The sequence below is a fragment of the Lampris incognitus genome, chromosome 2 (genome assembly GCF_029633865.1).
Source record: "Lampris incognitus isolate fLamInc1 chromosome 2, fLamInc1.hap2, whole genome shotgun sequence".
Taxonomy (NCBI): Eukaryota; Metazoa; Chordata; class Actinopteri; order Lampriformes; family Lampridae; genus Lampris; species Lampris incognitus.
In genome coordinates, this window is record NC_079212.1 from 38,866,495 (window position 1) to 38,878,897 (window position 12,403).

Sequence of the window (12,403 nt, forward strand, 5' to 3'; positions counted from 1 at the left end):
ATAGCATTAAAGTTGTTAAAATGTTCATTTTGGTGTCAGTTGTTTCTTAACAGACATACCAACATATGCATTGCATTAACATCTCAATTGGGTATAGAGTTTGAAAACCCCGCCCATGGTCATTCTAGTAGTTTTTAAGTTCCGGTCGTAGCTTGTGAATGTTTCAATGGTTAGTTTCAGTTATTGGTTTACATTTCACGTTTTACAGGCCTTGTTACGTTTGTTAGATGAGCAATCTGTGTTTTACCGCTTTGTTTTTCAGGTAATATTTTCACTTTTTCAATTTTGCTATTGACGTTCAACCATGTCTCTGAAGTTTAAATTGTTTAAAAATAGTGTTATAGTTGTTAAATTTTAATTTTGGTGTCAGTCGTTTCCTAACAGACATACTAAAATATGCAAAGCATTAATATCTCAATTGGGTATTTATCCTGACGGTAATTTTGACTGCCCATGGTCATTTTAGCTAGGAGTGAAATCCTGGTCATTCTGGTGTTAAGAACTCTTGGTGGGCAGAAAAGTCTCTGGAAATCAAGCAACTGGCAGACTCAGGTAACACCAGAGGCCTTTTCAGTGCTGCTAAGGCCATCTATGGTCCAAGTAACCGCGGCTTAAACCCCCTGCACTCAAAAGATGGGCAGGAGCTGCTAAAGGACAGCGAGTCCATTAACGCCCGATGGAAGGAGCACTTCCAGGAACTCCTCAACCTCAACAGCACAGCTGAACCAGATATTGCCAGCCACATTACCCAGAGTCCCGTCAGAGAAGACATTGGGGAACCTCCCACCATGACAGAGGTTCAAGATGCCATCAGGAGCCTTAAGAACAACAAGGCTGCTGGTCCCGATGGGTTCTCAGGTGAGATCTTAAAAGAAGGTGGACCAGAGCTCCTGTACCACATCCATGCCCTCCTCCTCAAGGTCTGGGAAAAGAAGAGCTCAGGGATGCTCTAATAGTGGCCATATTCAAGAAAGGGGACAAGGCAGAATGTGGAAACTACAGGGGAATCTCACTCCTGTCAACAACAGGAAAAGTCCTCACTTGCATTCTCGCAAACCAACTGCTACCACTGGCAGAGCATTCCCAGAATCTGAATGTGGCTTCCATCCATCCAGAGGTACAACAGACATGATATTTACAGCACATCAACTTCAGAAAAAATGCTGTGAACAAAGGCAGCATTTGTACATGGCTTTCATAGACCTGACAAAGGCCTTTGACTCAGTAGACCACCGGGCTCTGTGGAGCATACTATCAAGATATGGCTGCCCTGACAAATACATCAGAATATTGAGGCTTCTCCATGAAGGCATGTTAGTCACAGTGCTCAGCAACAGCAGCTCTGAGTCAGAGCCCTTCACTGTGGAAACAGAGGTCAAACAGGGATGCATCACCACACCCACCCTGTTTGTCATCTTTATTGCTGCCATACTCCACCTCATTGGTGAAGAGCTACCACAGGGAAGCCCAATCCTATACAGAACTGACAGCAGGCTCTTCAACCTTAATAGGTTCAAGACAAAGAGCAAAGTCTGCAACATCACCATCACAGAGCTTCAGTATGCAAACGGCAACACCATCGTAACACACTCCACAGAAAATCTCCAGGAAATTGTGAATACATTTGCCAAGGCATACAGAGCCCCAGGTCAAGTATTAAACATCAAGAGGACCCAGGTCCTATAACAACCTCCACCCAACCAGCCATCTACCCCACCCACCATAAAAGTGGACAACAAAATTCTTGAAAACGTTGATCACTTCCCCTACCTTGGCAGCCTTCTCTCCTCAAAAGCCAACATCGACTCTGAGGTCAACCATCACCTGTGTTGTGCCAGTGGCGCTTACACCAGACTCAGAAAAATAGATTTTGAAGAGTGAGACCTAAAGGCCCAAACAAAACTCCTGGTCTACAGAGCTGTTGTTCTCTCCAGCCTGCTGTATGGAGCAGAGTCATGAACCACCTACTGCAGGCACCCAAGAGCCCTGGAACAATGCCACCAAAGTTCCTTATGAAAGATCCTGAGGCTCAGCTGGAAGGACAGATGCACCAACATCAGCGTTCTGGAAGAAGCCAGCGTGACTAGCATCACTACCACAATAATACAGCATCAACTCCGATGGACAGGCCATGTCATCTGGATGTCCAAAACATGTCTCCCCAAACAGATCCTGTACTCCCAGCTCAAGGAAGGTCAGCGAGCACCCAGTGAGCAAAAGAAATGTTTCAAGGACAATATCGAGAACAGTCTGAAAAAATTCAACATCACATTGACCAACTGGGAACACACTGCAGGATAGGTGCTCCTGGAAGAAATCCATGCAGGAAGGAGCTGCATGTCATAACTGTGCCGCAGAGAAAAAGGGACAGCACTGCAAGAAGAGTGAGAAAAAGGCTCACCAACCACCACCACTTTCCCCTGTCCACACTGCACCAAAGTATGGGGATCACGGCTCGGCCTCTAAAGCCATCTGTAGACCCAAAAGTAAACAACCCAACAGAGAGGACAGTCATACTCGCTTCGAGTGACCGCTGATAATGATGATGATGATGATGATGATGATGATGATGATTTTAGGACCTGGAAATTAGTGCGCTGTTGCCATTGTAAATGAAAGAGGCTCATCCACCTTTAAACATACATAACATGAATATTCTATTACTATAAGATGTGGCAATGAAAAGTACAATATAAAGTTATGCAAAATTATTTTTTTAAGTTGTGTTACAGCTTACTGATTGCTGTCAAAAATAACTGACCGTTTGTTGCAGCCCATGTATTTCAGAGCTGCATTTTCATTTAAACAAAGAGGTTGTCTTTTGAGCCTTTCAACAAAAAAGATGCTTTCCTCAGATGCCACTGAGGTCCTCTCTGTCAGTGGAGTTGTTAAGGCAGTGTTAACTGCTGTGGTGTTTAAGGTGTTATTACGTCACCTGGGAGCGGGTGGGTATTTTGTGGCGAGATAGAGAAGCCGTAAACTCAGTTTTTCTTTTTGTATCCTGTATTATTGCACCTTTAAGTTTGGAAGTACTGCCATCTCCAGTGTGTGTGCTTTCAGCTGTGAGCTGGTGTGTACTGTAACGTGTCACGTGACCTGTAGATTACAGATTGTGTTTTGTATCACCCGATGTTCTCGTATGTATGGTATGTATGGACTGTAGCATGTCATTTGACCTGTAGACCAATATGTAGGCTGTTTATTATGTATGTATCATGCGATGCTTTGTCACCTCTATGTCGGGCCTGGCCAGCAGCAGAGAGAAGTTAACGCTGTCTTCTCTGGTCAAAATGGCCACCGCCTCCTCTCTGTTCTGAATATCCACTCCATTTATCTGAGGAGAGGGAGTGTGTGTGTGGGAGAGAGAGAGAGAGACAGTGAAGCAAACAGAGAGGTGGACAGACACCAAAAAACAGTCCTGTCTGTTTTTTTCTTAATTAAATCTAAGTTAGTTAGAAAATTAGTTAATGAAAACCATAGATACTGAGCTGTGTAAACTACAGGATAAGTAGATGAACCACACACACACACACACACACACACACACACACACACACACACACACACACACACACACACATATGGAAAAAAAATATGGCGATGTTCCTAAAAACTGCTGGGAGACAAAACGTCAGTCTGAGGTATGAGGTGTTTTTCTCCATGGTTACAGCTGTCATGGGATCCAGTGCTAACATCATCCACCAGTCGCATGGTAACCATAGTGACACGACACCAGGCATCGATGGGCTATACTTATCCCCTGGTCTTGTGTGCTACTAGAAGTTTTTCTTGACGTGGCCAATGCAAATGTTCATATGTAATTAAAAAGGTTAACACTTCATGTTTTGTTCTAAGCTTGTGTGTGATTGTCAACACATCTAGACAAGCAGTTTTGGGACAGCAACAATAACACTGTCCCTTTTTAAACCCTATTACAATATCATCCAACAGACTGGTGAGATGTCCATCATTTGAAATATAGCGTGACAACTGCAAAATGACCGACGGTACACGACTAAATTGGGTTCTGTTATTTCAGGCAGGTAGAGACGGGACATTTACGGCACGTATGGGTCTGGCTTAGGCTAAACATTTTAGGCCGATACTGATTTCTACTACCCTGAAGTGCTGCTTTTCAGGGTGAGTGTCCATATAGAGAACTGGCTGGGACGTTGTGGAGAGTGATCGTCGAGGGGAAAGACAGGCAAAATGTTATGATGAATTTATGGTTATTCTTTAAGGAATCATGCCGTTTCTGAGCCATTAAAAACACATTAGCACTAAATTTCAGGTCATTAGACATGTCAGCAACAGGCAAGTGCTGAAGGCATTTATTGAGCTAATAAACAGGATATGATGCAACTATCCCTTGAGACGTTTTGGATGGGAGAGGAAATTATAAATGGATGAGAGCAGGTGAGTCATTAGGATTATCAAGTAGACTCCTCCCCTCACGGATGATGGGTTGAATTAGGCCCCTAATGCCTCCAGAAATGGCGAAAAACTTCCAGTTTCCAAAAGAAAATCCTAGTGTTCAAAAAGGATTAAGAAATTAACAATTTATCTTCATTAAAATTGCTTTTTGTTGACAGCTTGTGTATTTCCATGGCCCAAATGTTAAAAATACAGCACTGACCCTGTTGTCTGGCAGCCAGCGGAGCAGCACAGAGCCGAGCACTGTGTGGTGGTGATAAAGGATGTCAGTCCTTCTCTCTCTCTCTCTGTCGCTCTCTTTCACTCTCTACTTCTTTTCTTCTGTCTCTCTCATTTCTCTTCCTCCCTTTTCTCTTCTTCCTATCCCCTTCATGTCTCTCTCACTCATCTTCCATCACCCCGCTTACTTCTGATGAGTGTCTCCCTCCCTCTTCATCTCTTCTTGGTCTTGTTGCCTGCTCTCTCTACTTCACTCTCTCTTAATTTGACTTCTCTCTCTCTCTCTCTCTCTCTCCCTCTCTCTCTCACACCCCCTTTCTTTCTTTCTCTCTCTTTCACCCCACAGCCCCCCGCCCCCCTCTGTCAATCTATTTTTAGGACAGCAGTAACTGGGCTCCTCTCAGCCTTCTCTGATTGGATGAGACCGTCCAGGGAGTTCCAGGTATACAAACTCCTAATTCAGTTAGAACAGCTTTAAACCATTACGTGACCAGGCAGAATGAAAAGGTATGTTTTGTTTGCAATTATGAAGTAAAATTAAATCTTAAACTTCCAAGTGACTTACTGACGAGTTTGATTTTAAAACCTCTATAATCCTTTTGCAAAGAAGACATTTCCAGCCATAGCCGTTAGTCATTGTAATACAAATTATAGGCAAGTATGGGCGTTATCGATGCAATAGATGCTTATAGGGCATTATAGATGCTTATAGGGCATTATAGATGCAAGCTTCATAGAAAGTGTTGCCGACATTTCTTTAGCTGTCAATCTGTAAAAGTGTTTAAAGGGGGGGAAATCATGCTCATATTCCGCACTGGTCCGAACCTTTTTGATCATCAATGTGATCTGACCTGACTTAGCATTAGTGTCTAGACGCATGCTCACTAATCTGAACCGATTCGACTTTCTGGGATGCTTAACATCAGATTTAAGTGACAACTCATTGATTGGGTGCAGGATGACTGGAGGCTTCTCTTGTGAATTGGCCTGGTTTGTGTCAGGTTTAACAGCGGATTTTATTGAAAGGGTAACTGTGACATTGACCTTAATGTCACCGCATTCACGTCCAGAAAGATCATCTTCTGACTCCGATGGAGACACGAGTATTAACGGTGGTGCTTGACCACTCTAAATCTCAGAGATCCATCTAAAATCAAACACAGCCACCAGTGATGTCGTGTCAACCTCCCCCACCGTGAAAAAACCACAAAAAAAACCCAAAAAAACAAAAAATATGAGTTTTAGTTTTAGTTTAGTTTAGTTTAGTTTCTGTTGGTAAAGGTTTTGTATGAGTGAGTTTTAATCACATATGACTGCTGATATGCACATGATTTATTTATTATTATATATATCTTATCTTTTTTTTTCCTAAAATTTATTTCTTATTTTTCCCTTTTTCTCCCAATTTAGTGGCCAATTGATCCCTATTTTAGTTCAAACACCCACCCTCGTACTGCATGTGTTCGCCAACTGCATCTCTCCGGCCGGCAGTCTCGAAGGAGACGCCTTGCCACTTCCGTGACTAGGCGACTCCAGGCTGAACCGCTGCTTTTTCTGACACACCCAGAGACGCATTCATGTGACGAACACAAGCCGACTCCGCCCCCCTCCCGAAGACAGTGTTGCCAATTATTGCTGCTTCATCGAGTCCGGCCATAGTCGGATCTGACGAGACCGGGGCGCGAACCCCGGTCCCCAGTGGGCAACTGCATCGACACAAAGCCGATGCTTGGACCGCTACACCACCGCAGACCCTATATATTTTATTATTTACACAATTTAATGTCATTTCAAATAGCCCCCTCTGAGATTTCCTGAGTGATGATGTCACACCTCATTAAGAGGGTAAAGAGATGGGCATTCAGTGCTTTTGATGAGTCCTTAAAGATGACATCATTGCTTATTTCCAGCAAAAAAAGAAAACAGAAAAAAAAGCTTGTGTCCTATATGATGTGAGTGCAAAGTAAAAGTGTCTCCCTGGGAAATCAGACCGTAGATCCTCTGGTCATGAGCCAGTTACTCTGAACCTCGCAGCGGGGGCACGGGGGGATTCACAGAGGTGATGAGGTGTACAGTGTGTATGTGTTCAGTGTGAACATGTAGTGTGTCTATGTGTACAGTGTGAACGTCTATAGTGTGAACGTGTACAGTGTGAACATGTAGTGTGCGTGTGTTCAGTTTGTATGTGTACAGTGTGAACGTCTACAGTGTGTATGTGTAGTGTGAACATGTACTGGGTGTGTGTTCAGTGTGTATGTGTACAGTGTGAACATGTAGTGTGTGTATGTTCAGTGTGTATGTGTACAGTGTGAACGTCTACAGTGTGTATGTGTACAGTGTGAACATGTACAGTGTGTATGTATACAGTGTGTATGTGTATAGTGTGAACATGTACAGTGCGTATGTATACAGTTTGTATGTGTACAGTGTGAACATGTACAGTGTGAATATGTACAGTGTGTATGTGTACAGTGTGTATGTGTATAGTGTGCATGTGTATAGTGTGAACATGTAGTGTGTGTGTTCAGTGTGTATGTGTACAGTGTGAACGTCTACAGTGTGTATGTGTATAGTGTGAACATGTACAGTGTGTATGTATACAGTTTGTATGTGTACAGTGTGAACATGTACAGTGTGAATATGTACAGTGTGTATGTGTACAGTGTGTATGTGTATAGTGTGAACATGTAGTGTGTGTGTTCAGTGTGTATGTGTACAGTGTGAACGTCTGCAGTGTGTATGTGTACAGAGTGAACATGTAGTGTGTGTGTTCAGTGTGTATGTATACAGTGTGTATGTGTATAGTGTGTGTGTGTGTTCAGTTTGTATGTGTATAGTATGAACATGTAGTGTGTTTGTGTGTGTTCAGTTTGTACGTGTACAGGGTGAACGTCTACAGTGTGTATGTGTATAGTGTGAACATGTACAGTGTGTATGTATACAGTTTGTATGTGTACAGTGTGAACGTCTGCAGTGTGTATGTGTACAGAGTGAACATGTAGTGTGTGTGTTCAGTGTGTATGTATACAGTGTGTATGTGTATAGTGTGTGTGTGTGTTCAGTTTGTATGTGTATAGTATGAACATGTAGTGTGTTTGTGTGTGTTCAGTTTGTACGTGTACAGGGTGAACGTCTACAGTGTGTATGTGTATAGTGTGAACATGTACAGTGTGTATGTATACAGTTTGTATGTGTACAGTGTGAACATGTACAGTGTGAACATGTACAGTGTGTATGTGTATAGTGTGAACATGTAGTGTGTGTGTTCAGTGTGTATGTGTACAGTGTGAACGTCTGCAGTGTGTATGTGTACAGAGTGAACATGTAGTGTGTGTGTTCAGTGTGTATGTATACAGTGTGTATGTGTATAGTGTGTGTGTGTGTGTGTGTTCAGTTTGTATGTGTATAGTATGAACATGTAGTGTGTTTGTGTGTGTTCAGTTTGTACGTGTACAGGGTGAACGTCTACAGTGTGTATGTATACAGTGTGTATTGTACAGTGTGAATGTGTACACTGTGAACGTATACAGTGGGAATGTGTACAGTGTGAACATGTAGTGTGTGTGTGTGTGAGTGTTTGTGTGTGTACAGTGTGAACATATATGTATACAGTGTGTATGTGCAGTGTAAACATGTAGTGTGTATGTATACAGTGTGTATGTGTACAGTGTGATTATGTACACTGTGAACGTGTACAGTGTGTATGCGTACAGTGTGTAATGTGTTCAGAGTACTAGTGTGTGTCTACCTGCAGTATCCTGTCACCCTCTCTGATGCGACCATTCTGGGCTGCTATGCTGTTTGGATTAACCTGAGCAAGAGAGATGGACAGGGAGATCAAGGGATAAAGACCGAGAGAAAGACACAGAGGAAAAGGCTGAGAAGGATGAACAGATTACGTATAAAAGGGATGAATGGATGGATAAATGCATCTGCAGATGAGTAAACAAGTGCATAAATAAATCAGCACTACTACTACTACTACTGCTACTACTACTACTACTTTTGGCTGCTCCCATTAGGGGTCGCCACAGCGGATGATCCATTTCCATCTCTTCCTGTCTTCTGCATCTTCCTCTGTCACATCAGCCACCTGCATGTCCTCCCTCACCACATCCATAAATCTCCTCTTTGGCCTTCCTCTTTTCCTCTTCCCTGGCAGCTCGATGTTCAGCATCCTTCTCCCAATCTTCCCCGAGCGCTGCACGGCGGCTGCCCACTGCTCCTAGCTACACAGCTAGGGTGGGTTAAATGCAGAGAGGAATTTCCCCACGGGGATCAATAAAGTATATCAAAATCAATATCAAATCAACATCATATAGCCAGCATCTGTCTTCCGCACACGTCCAACCATCATGTCCAAACCATCTCAATCTTGCCTCTCTTGCTTTGTCTCTAAACCGTCCAACCTGAGCTGTTCCTCTGATATACTCTTTTCTAATCCTGTCCTTCTTCATCACTCCCAATGAAAATAAAAAATTAAATAAATAAATCAGTATACTCAATAATAACAACTTTGTTTTGGCTTTCAGAATCACAGAATGCTTCACAAACAATCAGAATCCTGGATCAGCCATGAAACAGAAAGACAGCATGATAGTAAAGAGGATTTTACACTTCATCAAAATCGTAAAAAACAAAGCAAGCATAGAAAAACAGGATGATGCTAAAACACGACATTGTGAGAAATGTCAAACTAGAAGCAAGGAAAATAAATGTATGTTTATTTGATAAATAAATGAGCAAAAAAAACAACAAAAACAAACCAGAAAAGAAAAGAGAATTGAATGAAGGATGAATGAAAATGATCAAACATAAACGTGTGGATGGATGATTGCAGGATGGACAGATGACTGGATTTTTGAAGACAGGAATAAACAAACCCTCTTGACGACTGACTGAGCGAGCGAGCAGTGCAATAAATGTAATGAACGCAGAGTAGATGAAGTTTTGGTGGTTTTCCGTGTGTGTGTGTGTGTGTGTGTGTGTGTGGGTGTGTGTGTGTGTGTGTATGTACATGTTTACCTATCCTAATGTGGACCAAATGTCCTCATTAGGATAGAAAACCAGAAACCACCTACCTTGTGTGGCCATTTTAGAGGTGCTCACCAGGAAAAGGGTCTATTTTAGGGTTAGGACTTGGTTTTAGGGTTAAGGTTAGGGTAAGGTTAGGGTAAGGTTAGGGTAAGGTTAGGGTTAGGCATGTAGTTTGCGTGGTTAAGGTTAGGGTTAAGGGCTAGGAAATGAAGGTAGTCAATGAGGGGTCCTCATAAGGATAGTGAAACGAGTGTGTGTGTGTGTGTGCATGTGTGTGTGTGTGTGTGGAGGTGAAGATGTGGTATCCACCTCGCCTACGTAAATCCCAAGGTCCTCTTCATCGTCGGTCCTGTAGCACACTGTCAGACCCAGCTTCTCCTGCTGACTGGACTTATACAGCTCCACCTCCTACAAAGACACAGAGAGAGAGAGAGCATATCTATTCAGTCCAACAGCTGATATTCAAAACATATACATCTTATAATCAACCTAAAAAAAAAGACAAAAACAATTTCAGAAAAAGTCTCTTAAGTATCCAACAGGTTCCAAACTTAAGTCAACTCTACATGCATGGCCGAAAATCACAAACACAAATTAAATAAAAGAATAAAATAAAAACATAAGCCAGCTATACAGCCAGGGCTCACCCTTGTTACACAAATTAGAAACAGAAAACCAGGTCTTTATCATCACCCACTAAGCACAATACTCCCCCTATTGCCCATTTGAGGCTGAAAGCCTCTAAATCGTCTACCATTTTGTAGTAGGAATACTCCACCCTGAGCCGAGCCTTCACCAGACCTTTAAGAACCAGCACAGGGCCCACACAGCCCACTGCCCGTGCCTGGTTCTTACGGCTCAGCCAGATGGCTAATTTGGCAGTGACTGATATAACATTTATAATTGTTTGTATACTTTTCTTCCTAGCTAGGTATTTGGGACCATATGCAAACAACTGAAAAGAAAAAGCCTCCCCCAAGCCCAAAAACCAGCCCCATAGCAAATCAAACTCACCCACCAACCGAGGACATTGGACAAATAAATGCGTTAGAGTTTCACACTGTGAGCAGAAAAGACACGCCTCCCTGTGATCAGGATCCAGGTGTGCTCTGTGTCTGTTCATAGCTACTGCCCCATGCACAATCCTCCACTGGAGGTCAGCTGACCGTTTTTCAACTGGTAGCTTGTACAGGGACTGCCATCAGACTTTTGGGGAAGAGCCTGGACCAAAAAACTCTGACCACCTCGACGCTTTCATGGCCTGCAGAGACTGAAAATGCCTCACCTTCACACACAGGATGTAAGTTGCCTTTTTTCCCAGGTCCTCAAACTTGTCCAGCTGTGGGTTTGTGAAAGAAAGGAATCGGCCCTCCACTTTCTGCCACTCCCCCACATTAGGAGAGACAGTCCACTGTGGAAAACCATAATCCACATCCTCCTTCCATTGGCCAGTCAGCTCATGGTTCTCCATCATAAATGTCCTCAGGTACTCTGGAAGTGACGCATACACCTCCTTAATAATATGACTCAACAACCTGGGTCTGATTTTGGTGCGTTGTTGCAGGGTCGCTGCGGGTATCAGCAGATGTCCCAGCTTCACACCTCCAGCCTCCTTCAGAGAAGATCTTATGCAGGCTGAGGACAGGGTCCGGGCCTGAGTGAAGCTGTTGCAAAACAATGGCTCCTCAAACAGTCACAGACCAGCCATAGCAGCAGGCTCCCTGGAGGCCTTCAGGATCTTCCATGCATCCAGGACAGAGGGGTAGAAAGGCAACAGGCCTGTGAGATCTGCCTCCTCCAGCCTCAGCAGAAACAGTTGCTTACTGTACCCTAGACGACCAGCTGTCCGCAGGATGAGCTTGGCTGTGTCTAACTACCGCACACCACAGTGATAAAGCAGTCTCTGTGCGGTCCTCAGCCTAAAGGCCATCACTCAAGAGGTAATGTACACAAGACCCTGTCCTCCTTCTTCCACTGGCAAGTGTAAGGCAGGGGCTCGGGTCCAGTGCTGCCCTGACCAGAAAAAGTCCATTATAGCCTGCTGAACGTCTTCACTCAGGCCTCTTGGTGGAGATGGAACAATCAGTCTGTGCCACCGCACTGAGGCAACCAAGTTATTGGCAACCAAAACTCGACCCCTATATGACAGCTGGGGTGGCAACCATTTCAATTTAGACAACTTGGCACACACTTTCTCCATCACACCCTCCCAATTCTGCCTCTGATAATCCTCTTTGCCTAAAAATACCCCCATCACCTTCATTCCTCTTCTCCCCCACTGCAGACCTGCAGGCAAACTATGTGCTGCCCTCTCTCTCCAATGTCCCACCTATAAGGCTTCACTCTTTTCCCAGTTTACCTTTGCCGATGAAGCCTTCTGATATAAGCCCAGACTTTTCTGTAGTTCCTGCACATCCCCCTGATCCCTGACAAACACACTTAAGTCATCCACAAAAGCAGAAACTATCAAAGGTAGGTTGTGTTGTGTGCCTGACAGTGAAAGCCCGTTGAGACGGCTTCTCAGCCTACACAGCAGAGGTTCAATAGCCAGACTGTACAGCTGCCCTGAGATGGGACAACCCTGTCTTATACCCCTCTGCACAGGGACTGGCTGGCTCAACCCTCTCCAAACTTTCACCAAACACTCAGAACCACTATACAATAACTCCACCCATGATACAAAATGGTCACCAAAACCAAATGCTTTGAGTAA

The 12,403-nt window shown here is 43.8% G+C and overlaps 1 protein-coding gene across 1 annotated transcript in view; it reads right to left on the reverse strand.

Moving 5' to 3' along the window:
- Positions 1-12,403, reverse strand: part of LOC130107874 (PDZ domain-containing protein 4-like) — a 71,439-nt gene that overhangs the window by 19,623 nt on the left and 39,413 nt on the right. Inside the window, exons 6-8 of the mRNA XM_056274654.1 lie at positions 10,000-10,098; positions 8,402-8,464; positions 3,233-3,334 (exon numbers count right to left, since the gene is read on the reverse strand). Coding sequence (XP_056130629.1) covers positions 3,233-3,334; positions 8,402-8,464; positions 10,000-10,098 — 264 coding nt within the window. The remainder of the gene's footprint in view (positions 1-3,232; positions 3,335-8,401; positions 8,465-9,999; positions 10,099-12,403) is intronic.